Below are 15041 nucleotides of genomic sequence, written 5' to 3'. Positions count from 1 at the left end.
ATTGGCAGCAGGGTTGCCAACAACAGAGTTGTCTATAGCACGATGGCAGCAGGCTTGCTTCAGCAGTAGTCTGAAGAAGTGTTAACAACATCCTTGTTTCAGCAGCAGTCTGAAGAAACGCTGGCAGCAGCCTTGCTTTAGTAGTAGTCTAAAGAAGCGCTAACTGCAGCCTTGCTTCAGTAGTAGTCTGAAGAAGCGCTAACAGCAGCCTTGCTTCATCAGTAGTCTGAAAAAGCGCTAACATCAGCATTGCTTCAGCAGCAGTCTGAAGAAGCACTAACAGCAGTCTTGCTTTAGCAGCAGTCTAAAGAAACGCTGACAGTACACTTGCTTCAGTAGTAATTTGAAAAAGCGCTGGCAGCATTCTTGCTTTAACAACAGTCTGAAGAAGCGTTGGCAATAGCCTTGCTTTAGTAGCAGTCTAAAGAAACCGCTAACAGTAGCCTAGCGCTAACAACCGTCTAAAGAAGCATTTTTTTTTATCAGCATTGCTTATCAATAGCACCTCCTTTCAACATGTTGACTCATCAGTTTAACACGTCAAAGTGTACAAATGCCACTTATAACCATAAGAAAGCTGACACGTATTAGATTCCACCATTGCTATATTTATATATAAAAGAGTAGTAAATTACAATGGTGAATCCTCTCAGACAATTCAGGATCCCTGAATATCTGGACTCTCGGTACGACGAATCCTCCTAGTCAATTCACGATCCCTGAATATCTGGCTCTCGGTACGGCGAATCTTCCCGGTCAATTCACGTATCCAAGAATCAGATTCGACCATTGTTATGCTTCAATATAAAAGAGCAACATAGTACAATGGCAAAGTAGTTTGCATCGACTTCTGAAATTCTAAATCTCTGGACTCACGATGTTGATTCTACTGTTTACTCTCTCTAGTTGTTTAAGCATACATTGTATAAGCAGATAAATAATTTATTACTTGAGAGTATTATCAGTGTTGTAAGTTGAACATAACGTTGCCTGTTCAATAGTGAGTGATAGTTAGGAGTTCAGAACAAGCAGCTGTTAAGTCTTGAGTTCTGACTGGGTTTGTGTAGACGCTATTCAAACTAAACCCTACTAGTGGAATCCTTTTGGAAATAGAAGAAGGGGTGACGTAGAAGTTTTATCTTTGAATATCCATAAAACTCTTGTGTTATTTTCTTACTGCATCATTCAGTCTTGCATTTGTCGCTTCAAATCTAGCAAATACTTTCCGCACTGGAAACCGTTCAGAGCTTGCTATGATTTGTCGAAAAATAGAAACATATTTTAATCTCTAACAGGATTAAAATCGCATTGAAAGTGAAAATTAGTTCAACAATATTCAACCCCCTTTTTTATTGTTGAAGTCGATCCTAACAAGTGGTATCAGAGCGGGTATTCTATTCTCAAGCAACTGCAGATATCAAATTATGTCTCTTCTAAACAAAATTCATATGTTCTCGAAGGAAGACTATGACAACTGGAAGAACGGGATGTAAGCTCATTTAGCAGCTCAAGATGATGATATGTGGTATGTCATCAATGATGGTCCAATGAAGATTCTGAAGGTCAGTACAGCCAAAACCTCAATTGATGGTTCTCCTGAGATGAGGGAGAAGTCAAGATTTGTGTGGACTGCTGAAGATAAGAGGAAGGCCAACCTCGACAATGTGACCAAAGATTTCTCTACAAGACGTTGGACAAGAACATGTTCTACCAGATTAAGTCATGCTCTTACCAAAGAAATTTGGGAGAAGATGACCCAACTTTGTGAAGGCAACGATCAAACCAAAGAAAATAAACTAATGGTTGCCACACAGAAGTTTGACAGCATTAAGATGCATCCTAGAGAGATAATGACTGAATTTGATGAACGATTCAGAAACATAGTCATTGAGCTCTTGACTCTGGGGAAGACTTACAGCAACAAAGAGGTTGTTATCAAAGTGATGAGAGCCTTACCTAAAGAATGGGACATCAAGAGAATGTCAACGAGGGAATCTAAATATCTCAACAAGCTTGAGCTACATGACTTGTTCGCCGATCTGAAAACCTATGAGTTTGAAATAAACTCAAGCAATGAATAAGCACCATCTTCATCCGTCACAACAAAAGCGTTGGTGACTACTAAAGAGCCACCTACCGTGACAGATGCGGAGTCTGCTAAGAAGATCAACAACGATGCAATGTCACTCTTCGTCAAGAAGTTTGGAAAATTCATGAGGAAAAATCATTCTAATTCTAACTCTAATAGGTATAATAATAAGTATGAATCAAAAGCTAACTTGAAATGCTTTAATTGAGATAAACCAGGTCACTTTCAGGATGACTGCAGAAAGCCCAAGAGGGACGACAAGAAGTTGTCTGATAGAAGAAACAGAAAAAACAAAAGGCTCAGTTGGTTGAGGAAAGTAAGGGAAAGTGGGATGACAGTGACTCAGATGACAGCTCATCAAGCGAAAGTGAAGATGAAGGTGTCAAATGTTTCATGGCTGACTACATTGAGGTATTTGACTTCTCTTCTGACGAATTTACGAGAGATGATCTAACCAATGCACTCAATGACATGGTCATTGAGTATAAGAAACTGTCAAACTCTTTTAATGAAATAAATTTGAAAAACAAATCTCATAGTACAAGATTTTCATCTCAAAATCCTGAACCATAAGTTTTGAATAATGAAATAAATGTGCTCTAATTTGAGAAAAGAAGCTCAAAGAAACAATCAAAACTCTTTCTACTGAAAACCAAAGATTAAACTATGTGATTAGTTCTTGGACGAAATCTGGAAAAGCTGTCGAACAGTTGATTATTCAGTAAAGGCCTATTGGATGTAAATCCGGTCTAGGATTTGATAATAGCTCTCTAGATGAGTCCAGCAAAAAGTTGAACCCAATAAAAAGCAAGCATAAACCTATAAGCTTTATCAAGGATAACTTAATTGACACTAGAACTAATCACAGATGTGATGACTTAACTTTAAAAGATGATATTAAATATATTAAGCCAACTTCTAGCTGGCTCAAGCCCAAGAAGCGGACAGTCAGCTGGTCTGGCAAACAAAAATTTGATAGAAAGTCAAAAAGTTTTCATAAAAAATCATCTTCTAAGACTAAGGGGTCATCAGCTGATAAGAAGACGTCTGCCAAGTCTAAATCTTACGCATTATTGACAACCCAAAGTGGAAGATCCTTAAAAATAACGCAAATATGGATCCCTAAGGAACTAATCCATCATGGACCCAAGTAAATATGGGTACCAAAACTATAAATATTTATATGTGTAGGTAACTCAGGACAACTGACTAGAGGAATGTGTTTGGTATCTGGATAGAGGCTGCTCCAGACACATGACAGGAAACATCCGACTGCTGACTGATATAACTAAATGTACATGTACGAAAATCAAATTCGGTGATAATAACAAAGGTAAACCATGGGTAAGGGTAAGATTGTCCACGATAACCTTACTATTAATAATGCGTTGTTAGTAGAAAATTTGTGCTATAACTTTATTAGTATAAGTCAGATGTGTGATAACGGCTACACAGTAAATTTTTAAAAGCATGCATGTATCGTTAAAAATTAGCAGGGAAACACCCTGCTAACAGGAAGTAGAGTAGGAAACTCATATAAGATGATCTAGAAAAATAAGACTTTTGATCCCATATGCATGATAGCTAAAAATGATTAAAACTGGCTATGGCATAAAAGATTAAATCATTTAAACATTAAAACAATTAACAACATTTGTTTAAAATATCTTGTAACTAGAATATCTAAACTAAGGTTTTCTAAAGATATGGTCCTCCCTACTTGTCAGATGGGAAAACATGTCAGATCAACTTTTAAAAACAAAGGGAATATCCAATTCGTCAGGTGTCTGGAATTATTGCACATGAATCTTTTTGGTCCACTTCCAGTAACAAGTTTAGGGGGAATGAGATATACCCCAGTTATAATTTATTATTTCTCTAGATTTACTTGGGAAATATTTTTGGTATCTAAGGATCAAACTGCTGAAAATTTAATCAAGATTTTTAGAAGATTACAAAATAAAAAATCTGTAAGTATCATACAGATCAGAAGTGACAGAGGAAATGAATTTACAAATAGAAATCAGTCTTCTTTCCTTGAGGAATCTGGTATTAGACACAAGTTGTTTAGTGCCAGAACTCCACAGCAGAACAGCGTTGCTGAAAGGAGTAACATAACACTAAATGAAGTTGTTAGGTCAATGCTAACTGATTTCGGTGTGTCTCAAAAGCTATGAGTAGAAGCTATTAACACAACATGCTATACTCAAAATAGATCAATGATTAATAAACATTTTAATAAAATATCCTATGAAATTTTCTATGGCAAAGTTCCTAAAATTTCATATTTTAGGATTTTCATCTATAAGTGTTTTATTCATAATAATGGAGAAACTCATTTGATTGTTTTTGATGCCAAAGAATATGTTAGCATAATGTTAGGTTATTCTTCAGTTAGCAAATCTTATAGAGTCTATAATAAAACAAACTCTAACGGTTGAAGAATCTACCCATATTGTTTTTTATGAATATGTTGAAAGTAATTCTAAAGAAATCATCGAAGTGGCAAACAAGTTGGAAGCTAATAATCTTCAATCTGATAGTGACGATGAAGTTTAGGTCAACAGAAATAGCACAACTGATACATCTGATCAATCGGCTGATCTATTTGAAGTTCAACCATAAAGCTAGACTAAAAGTCAGCGGACTACTAATAGTCCGAATGTTGTTGAGACAACTGATCCTCTGAGACCGAACTTCAGATGGAACAAAAATCATCCACCTAAACTAATCATAGGTAATCCTAATGCACCTCTTAGAACCAGAAATCAACTAATAGATGAATTTGCAAATTCTGTGTTTATTTCTCAAATTGAACCAAGAAAATTGATAAAGCATTGCTTGATCCATATTGGATCAATGTTATGCAAGATGAATTAAATCAATTTGAAAGAATCAAAGTTTAGCATCTAACTCCAAGACTAGATGATCAACCTGTTATTTGAACTAAATGGGTTTTTAGAAATAAACTAAGTGAAGATGGTTTAGTTATGAGAAACAGAGCTAGACTAGTAGCTCAAGGATATAGACAAGAGGAAGGAATTGACTTTGAGGAGTCATTCGCTCTTGTAGCTAGACTAGAAGTTATTAGAAATTTTCTAACTTATGTTTCTTTTAAAAATTTTAAAGTATATATCAAATGGATGTTAAAAGTGCTTTTCTAAATGGTAAACTTAATGAAGATGTTTATGTTGAACAGCCTCCTGATTTTCAAAATCATTCTTTGCCTAATCATTTTTTAAAATTAGATAAAACTTTATATGGACTAAAGCAAGCTCATAGAGCTTGGTATGATACATTGACTAAATTCTTATTTAACCATGATTTTATTATCAGCACAGTAGATAAAACACTTTTCAGATTTTGTTAAAGATTCACATATATTACTTGTTCAAATTTATGTGAATGATATCATATTTGGGTCACCTAACCCCAAATTATGTGAGAAATTTTCTAAGCTGATGCAGGACAAGTTTGAGATGAGTATGATGGGTGAGTTGACGTTCTTCCTTGGTATTCAAGTTCATTAACTTGAAGCTTGTATCTTCATCAATCATGTGAAGTATACCAATGAGTTACTACAGAAATTTGGTATGGAGAACTGTTCAGCTGTCTCAACACCCATGAACTCATCAAACAAGCTGGATAAAGATGAAGGTGGCCAGGATGTAGACATCACAACATACTGAGGAATCATCCATTCTATTCTATATCTAACAGTAAGCCGAACAAACATCATGTTTGTTGTCGGCGTCTGTGGGCGTTTTCAGGCTAATCCTAAACACTCTCATTACATAGTTGCTAGTGTATCTTGAAATATCTAAAGGGAATTAAATGTGTTGGATTGTGGTATCCGAAGGATTCTAGTTTCAACTAAATTAGTTACTCTAATGCAGACTATGCAGGTTGCAAGATCGATCGAAAGAGAACTAGTGGAACTTGTTAGTTCCTTGGTGATCGTCTAATCTTTTAGTTTAGCAAGAAGCAGACGTCCATTGCCACATCTACAGTAGAAGCAAAATATCTTGCTGTAGGCAGCTACTTTTCTCATTTGTTGTGGATCCAACAATAACTCAGAGACTTTGGCATCCAGGCAAACGAGTCTCCGATCTTTTATGACAACATCAGCGCTATCGTGATCACCTATAATTTGGTGTTGCATTCAAGAATGAAGCATATCGACATCCTAAATCATTTCATCTGGGATCACGTGGCGCAAAAGCACATTCAGTTGGAATATGTGCCAACTGATCAACAAGTAGATGACATCTTCACAAAACCACTCTCCGAGACTAAGTTTTCTTTATTTTAGAAATATTTTAGGTATTTTAGAGTTAAATTAATTTAGTATACATAAAATTAGGGGGAATTTGTCAGACAATTGATAAGTCAGACGTGTTAAGACGGATGTCTCTAATTGGGATGAAAGAGCAGTTGGAATTTTAGTGTAATATTACTACTTTGCTGAAGGCGTGCTACTGAAGCACAACTAAACATATATCGACAACAGACTTTGCCTAATAGTTGATCATTAAGGAGGAAGTGACTAGGCTCAAATCCATTCTCATCAAAACCGCCTTCCACCATTACGGGGATCTCTCTGCAAAAATTGATACTCTCGGCATTCAGCTTGCCGAAGTAACAAAGCATCTTTAGAGTGCAGCAGACAAACGAATTGAAGATGTTGATGCTGTTAAAAAAGAGAGAAATTAGTCTAGGGGAAGATTAGGTAGAGGGAAGCTTGGACGAGGAGGAAAGTGGATGTGAATCAATTGGGAGCGGACTCGGATGAAATTAAAAAACTCGGATGAAATTAAAAGAGGGGATATCCTTAAACTAATATTTTTGTGTATTTATGTTTATATAAATATATATTTTACTTTAATTTCCCTACTCTTATGACTTAGTTTTAACATTATGAAAAAGGGGGAAATTGTTAGATTAAGTTAAAAAAAAGGAGAAAATTAATTAAGTTAAAGATTAAAGAAGAAATCTTTAATTAAGTTGAATTAAGAAAAACGCTTTAATTGATTAAAATGAACTTAGGATAATAAAAATCAATACGACGTAGTTTTGATGTTGCGTTGATAATTGAATAAAACTAAGTTCTATAAATGTTTAATCACAGGTAAAGATGAAGAGGTGTGAGCAGCAGAGCTGACGTGAGTAGAGCTGAAGAGGCATTGGCAGTAGGGTTGCCAACAGTAGAGTTTTCTTCAGCACGCTGGAAGCAACCTTGCTTCAGCAGCAGTCTGAAGAAGCGTTAATAACAACATTGTTTCAGCAATAGTCTGAATAAACGCTGGCAGCAGCCTTACTTCAGTAGTAGTCTGAAGAAGCGCTAACAACGGCCTTGCTTCAGTAACAGTCTGAAGAAGCGCTAACAACGGCCTTGCTTCAGCAATAGTTTGAAGAAGCGCTAACTGCAGCCTTGCTTCAGCAGCAGTTTGAATAAGCACTAACAGCAGACTTGCTTCAGCAAGAGTCTAAAGAAGTGCTGACAGCGGGCTTGCTACAACAGCAGCCTGAAGAAGTGCTGGCAGCAGCCTTGCTTCAGCAGCACTCTGAAGAAAGCACTGGCAACAACCTAGCGCTAACAGCCATCTGAAAAAGCGCTTTCTTATCAGCATTATTTATCATCATCACTCGCTTTTAGCAGGCTGACTCATCAACTTAAGACGCCAAAGTGTACAACTGCCACGTACAACCATCAAACAATTAACATGTATCATATTCGACTATTGCTACATTTATATATAAAAGAGTAGCAGAGTATAACGGTGAATCCTCTCGGTAAATTCACGATCCTTAAATATCTGGACTCTCGATACGGCGAATCCTCCTGGTCAATTCACAATCCATGAATATCTAGACTCTGGTACGGCGAATCTTCCCGGTCAATTCACGTATCCGAGAATCATATTCGACTGTTACTACGCTTCAATATAAAAAAGCATCAGAGTACAACGGCGAAGTAGTTCGCATTGTCTTCTACAATTCTAAATCTCTAGACTCACGATCTTGATTCTCTTACTTACTCTCTCTCTCTCTCTCAAGCTGTTTAAGCATACATTGTATAAACAGATAAATAATTTATTACCTGAGAGTATTATTAGTGTTGTAAGTTGAACAGAATGTTGTATGTTCAACAGTGATTGATAGCTAGGAGTTTAGAACAGGCAACTGTTAAGTCCTGAGTTCTGACTGGGTTTGTGTAGACGCTATACAAACCAAAGTCTTCTAGTGGAATCTTTTTACAAACAGAAGAAGGGGTTAAGTAGGACTTTTATATCCGAACATCCATAAAATCTTGTGTTATTTTCTTACTGCATCATTCAGTCTTGCATCTGCCGCTTCAATTCTAGCAAGCACTTTCCGCACTTGAAACCGTTCAAGAGCTTGCTACGATTTGTCGAATAATAGAAACATATTTTAATCTCTAACAGGATTAAAATCGCATTGAAAGTGAAAATTAGTTCAACAATATTCAACCCCCTTCTATTGTTGATGTCGATCCTAACACCTTCGTAGGTTCAAACATTTATTAGGATAAAAGATATGCATCCCTTAAGTGTTTTACCTTTTGAAATATGCTTATTAATTTGAAAACGTGATACAAACGTTTTTAAAAAGTCATATTTATTTTTTTGATTTAAACAATTTAATCCCTAGTAAAGTCGCTAGAAAACTGTAATCACCGGAAAACCCTTGTCTTGGAAGAGCTCGAGGTTCGAGAAGTTTCAACCTCGTTTTGCGTTTTAGGAATCTTTTTAAAATAAAACATTTATTTAAAATATTTTTAAAAAATCCCGACCGTATGAAATAAATTATAAAAATAATTAATTTGGGTTCAAGTTTAAATAATCTTTTAAATTTGAAATAATAAAATTAAAATTTGATTTTTAGAAATTTGTATTTAAATTCATTTAAAATAATTAATTAAAAAGATTATTTGTTTAAAACAGAGTCGCCAATTGATTTTCAGTTTTAAAATTTAAAAAGTATACGTATATCAACGTATTTTTCACTAGAGTTTCGTTTGGTTCATAGATTTGTGATACTCTGGAAAGGGCTTATGCGCTTCATCTTTCATACCCGTTTTGAAAATGGTCTCTACTTTAAAAAATCTTGGTTTTTGAAAATTGGTTGAATAACGTTTTATCTTAACCAATTATTTTTCCGGTCCTAGAAATACACATGTTTTTGTGTATTTAAAATTGTAAAAATAATATTTAAATGTTGGTACATATTGTTGATGATGACTATGGAGGAAAATACCTGAAGAATATTAGTATTTAAAGGGATTAAAGTTTAAAAATAAATCCCAAACAAACCCAAATCAAAATATTTTATTGTGGAAATATCCCAAAAATATTTTTAAATTATTTTATGTGTTTTGGGATTTTTAGAAAATAGTTTGATGTTCCAAAATTACAAAAATAATTTTAGAAAATAAAAGGTGCAACCAAACAGGCCATAGGACCGGTGTCCTCGGTCATGAGTAACTAAAAGCTAATAAATTATAAAAATTGTCAAAACAAAAATAAAATTATTTGGGATAAATCATACTCATTTTATCCTGAAATAATTTTTAAGAAATCAAGGGATCAAAATAAATAATTTAAGATAAAATGTGGTACCTATTTCATTCCCCAAAATTTTTTATTTAACCCTCAAATATACAAAAAAAAAAAAAAAAATTGGTATTTGTCATATTTATTTTAATATTTTGTGTATTAAAAAATAATAAAATTAAATCCAAAAGGGTGAAAGAAAATAAATTCCAAACAAACCCTTAAAGTTTTAAAATATAAATAAATCTATAATCGGGTGTAGCGGAAATACGGATTTAATGCTATAGTCAGAACCGCGTCCATCAGATGGACGCTAGATGGACGTTGGAATCTCATCCAACGCCCTAGACTTGTCCGCGTAGCCCGCTGCAGTCGAAGGAGCGCGCCCGAGATTCACAGGATCGACTAACACAGACATTAGCTTCGTCCATCAAAACGCAAAGGAACGCCCGTGGCTTGACGTAACGCCAACGACACATCCCGCATTTGTCAAATAACCTAGAAACGACGTCGTTTTGGCCGCCACCGTCTTCTTCGTTGCGGTCGTTGGAGAGATAAGCATGAAGTCCCATCTTTGATTTTTCAAAGATGAAACTTTCTCCAAAGTCAAACAATTCGGCTTATTTGAAAGGTTAAATGATCATCCTATCACGCTGATCATTTCCCTTACATCAATAGGGATCAATCACCACGATTCCGGCTAGTTGCCAAGAACAACCAAAACGTTATTAATGGTTTTTGGCTGATTTGATCTACTTGAAGTATCCACCGATTCAGAAAGGCTATAAATAGCCTCCCTAAACAAATTTGAAGCTAAGAGATAACATCTCAAGCCCTAAATCAAAAAAATTCGAAAATCTGTCAATGAAACTCAAAGCTTCTAATTTTTCGAAAATTCTAGATATCGTAGTTTACATCATTTCCCTTACAAGAATACAACATAAAAAATCATTATCTTTTTGGGCAAAAAAATAGAACTAATATTACAAAAACATGATTTAGTTACTCTTACAAATTTGATGTTCTTAAATATTTCATAAGAAAATAATAATTAGAAACACTAATGGATTATGCGAACAAAACAAAAGTTATTTCAGAAAAATAATAGCAAACACTCAAGTAATATTAAAGAAGAAATTTAAAGAGATCTTATAAAAAGACAATGCTTACCTCAATAGTTAAAGAACATAGCAAAAGAATATGTCGTCTTCATTTGATGCAAAAAAAAATCTGGAGAGGAAAGACGATGATATCCGCGGAAAATTCAAAAATAATAATAATAACACTCAAGTTATGTTATAGAAAAAAATCAAGAGTCAGATAATAAATTAAAAGAAAAAAAGAATAATGTGAATAAAATTAATTTCAGAAAAATAATATTAACACTAAAATTAAATTAAATGAAAAATTTAAAATGATCTTCCAAAAGACAATACTTACCCCCAATAGTTGAAGAACATATAAAAAAGAATGTTTCTTTCTAATCTGATACAAGAAATGATCCGAGAAAATGTCAATTCGATAAAAGAAGAAAAAGAAGTCATACATAATTTAATTAAACATATTCTGGGAGACTTTTCAACTTCTATTATTTCAGTTTTATATCATACCTAATTTAATTAAGCATTTTATAAGATACTTTTTCAACTTCTATTTTATTTGTTAATAAACTAATGGGTTAAACCGCAAAATAAATTGATCCGATAACTAATCCGTTTATACTAGAATAAATATCCAAATCAACTACGGCGAGCTAATATGAGACAATTTGATATTAAACATCATATTATATATCAAGCATGTTGGATTTCGGTATCAAAGTTTTAACACATTTTACTATCTGAACCGGCTTCGAACCCGACCTCGACGTGGATCCCTATTTCTAGATTCGTAAGATTCATAGAAATCAACCAACATATTGATAATAAACGAAAGATGAATAAAATCTCAAATCAAGAAATTGCTAGAGAAAATTAAGGATTTTATTGATTGTCAAGAATGCAAATTAAGATCTGCTTTCTTTATTTTACATTGGGTATTATACCCGTTCTATGAACTAAATATAACAAATAATAAAATAATCCTTATACTTTTGAGCTGAGTTTAGTATACATCTCTTTTTAATTATTGGTTAAATTATAACTTGTAAGATAATAATTAAAAATGTATCTGCATAATCCATAAATAAAATACACGAGACTAGTATGATTGAAAATGAATATTTATCATAATATAATGAATCCCATACTTTTAAGATTATAGAGGTTTAAAAAATAAACATAACTTTATTAAATTTATACTAATCATTAAGATAAATTCGACATTCACATACATAAATAATGCTCTTTATTCATCTGTGACTAATTACTTTTTAGAGAAATGATATATAGCACCCTTATACAATACTTTTATATAGTACCTACCTGGTTTATCAATAAAGAGAAAATATATTTTGAAAAAATATAAGGAAAAAAAATATTTTCTCTTTATTATCTTATCAGATAAGTATTATATAAATGTGTTGTATAAGGGTGATGTACATATAATTTTGTTTTTAATTTTAATCAATAAAATTTTGCCTTGTTAAAGTCCTAATTATTGTTCTTGCTCTAATCAATCCTTTCTTATATTCTAAATCTATTGAAGGTTTTCAGCGTTACTAAAAATGGCGGGTAATTTCCCTTCCTCAAATAACATTGATTATATCCACGAAGCAGAAATTAATGAAGCCGATGTACACATTTTGTACAAATAAATTAAGTTTTGTTCTAAGATTTATACATATTGATTAATAAGATTGAGGAAATTCACAGAGTATTAGCATCATATCTCCTTTCTTTGTGTTGGTTATGATTATTGCATTCACTTTTGCAGGATCATGACTGGAAAGGGAAAGAGATTAGGTGGAAGAGAATAGAAGTTGAACTTAAAATGCAATTGCGCATGGTTTCCTTGTATCTTGATCAATAATTAAGTTCTAAATACTGGAAATACAAAAATACTTCATGATTCATGTTTTTGGCCAGGGAGGAGATGGACGAAAAACACTTCTTGAGAAAACAAATTGAAATATTTGAGGACCAAGAAGCTTGGGAATTACAAACAAATGCTAAATATCGAAGATGAAAAATGAACTTTCAATATTTAGAAATGTTCTGATGAAAAAGTTTCCGGAAATGGTCTCAGCTGCTACTGCATCGAGTAGTTCTAATCAAGATCGGGTTAATTATTTACCTTGAATTGTTCTAAATTTTGTTATTTTAACATGAATGATAACAAGAAGATTAGTATTTACTTGTTGATTGAGCTAATTCCAGTATTCTGTAAACTATTTTCTTAACTTGTTAGAAAGTTTATCGATATTATTCAGTTAATTAAAATTTCGTAACTTTTTATTCATATCATATATCTTAACCAACTGAATATTTCGATATAGGAAAAATTATATTGTTACCGTATCATTATTTCAATATACCAAAATCTCGGTAGGATACAATTAACATACTATTTATACCGAATAATGATGGTATTCCACGATTGTATGATATCGGTATTCGTTCATACAAATAATTTTAAAATTTAATTATATTTTAATTAAAAAAATTAAAATTTTGTAATTAAATTAATATCAACTTAATTAGTTTAAATAATAAATTATGTTTAAATTTTAAAAAAATTAAAATAAATTATGTTTAGAGAAGGAAATAAATTTATTAAAATGAGTGATATTTTTTTTAAAGTGACAAATTTATTTAAAAGATTAAATAAATATATTAAGAAATGTGTGATTCTTGTAAAATTTCAATAATTTTGAATAAAAATAAAAATAAATTATTTATAAGTATTAAGTAAAATAAACAATGAGATATATTTTTATCATAGGCACCCCCAAACTTTAGGACAGGTAGTAATTGGGATTATATCTTCATTTGTTTCCAGCGTTTGGAAATGAATATATTTGGGCGTTTTGAGTTTCCAATATGTACTACTAGTTGTTTCTTTGATATATAACCCTAAATGGCGATTGGCGCGGAATCTATTCGATCAAATCTGGTACGGCCAAGTAAACATATTTTCATGTCAATTATTCATCATTCTAATTCTCCTGCCTATTAATTTGATTGGGAAAACATAAACCCATTAAAAAAACCAAGACCGAATGAAATGCTGGGTGGAAATGTATAAGCTTTGTTGAAAGAAAGTGATGAATTTTCTCTTCCCATCCTTTGATTAACATTACTGAAATGGTTATTCTCTGGCAACTCAATTCACCTTTGTTATGAACATTGCTAAATGCAGTTGTCTTCCTTGTGGGCATTTATATGGTTTGTCCCGCATCAAGAGATGGCTGAAAAAACATAAACAAAAGGTGCCATTTGTACTGTGTTAGTTCTTGATGTTTTTATTATTATTATATTTATCTAGTATCAAAGCATTGGTTAAATCATAGTTTTTTATTGGCTCCTCTGTTATATATTTCCTTGTGCAGTGTCCTCAATGCAACAAAATATGCACGTTGAAAGATGTGAGGAAACTTTATGGACAACTGCTGGTTGATCAGGAATTAGTAAAACTAATGACATTCATTGTGATGTTCTTCCAATAGTACATTGATTTTCATTAATGAGATTTCAACTGATTTAAGATGCTCTCTATGAGCTCAACTAATATCCAAATTCATTTTACAGAAATCTCAGTTTCTTGAAGATAAATGCACTTACCTTGAGAAGAAGGTTAGAGAGGTTTTCAGAATATCACAACGAGTCACTGATCGGTTGATGATGGAGAATGAAAATATTTCGGCGGAAATGAGAGAATTTGCGTCTACTATGGAGAAAATCTGAAAGATAGATGCGGAAAGGGTGAAAAGGGAAGCGAAAGTGGAGGAATGTCTTGCAGAAGAGCGACGGACGGAAGCGAAAATGGAGCAATGTAAACAAGAAATTGCAAAACTAATGACAAGGTTTCCACGTCCTAGTTAGTATATTGTACTTCTTTTTTGAAACATTTGTAAATGTTTTGGTGGTTTTGAATTTTAGAAATATAATGATATTTTTTGTTTATGAATGGTATTATATATATTTTTTGTTTGATTGATAACAGAGTTTGGCTGCGTAAAAAATGGACGGCCTATTTGAGCCATTTTTAGGGACAATACCGAGAAATAATAGATCATTTATCGGTATTTCACGAGAGAAATACCGAGAGATGATAGAATAACTTTCAGTATTTTCTCTCGTGGGCATTATCGAGAGATGATCTATTATCTCTCGGTATTTTTTCTCGTGTGAAATACCAAGAGATAATAAATTATCTTTCGGTATTGTCCACGAGAGAAAATATCGAGAGATAATCTATATACCGAAAAATATTCTAAA

At 32.9% G+C, this 15041-nt stretch overlaps 1 protein-coding gene across 1 annotated transcript; it reads left to right on the top strand.

Moving 5' to 3' along the window:
- Positions 1-1520: 1520 nt before the first annotated feature.
- LOC124930317 lies at positions 1521-2081 on the top strand. The gene has a single exon (XM_047470673.1). The coding sequence runs from the start codon at positions 1521-1523 to the stop codon at positions 2079-2081; it is 561 nt and encodes a 186-aa protein (XP_047326629.1).
- The last annotated feature ends 12960 nt before the right edge of the window (positions 2082-15041 follow it).

This window comes from Impatiens glandulifera, chromosome 3 (assembly GCF_907164915.1).
Source record: "Impatiens glandulifera chromosome 3, dImpGla2.1, whole genome shotgun sequence".
Lineage (NCBI taxonomy): Eukaryota > Viridiplantae > Streptophyta > Magnoliopsida > Ericales > Balsaminaceae > Impatiens > Impatiens glandulifera.
This window is presented reverse-complemented; position numbering and strand designations above follow the sequence as displayed.

Bases quoted from the DNA above. Each gene is read 5' to 3' on its own strand.
- LOC124930317 (XM_047470673.1), top strand. From the start codon at position 1,521: ATGTGGTATGTCATCAATGATGGTCCAATGAAGATTCTGAAGGTCAGT.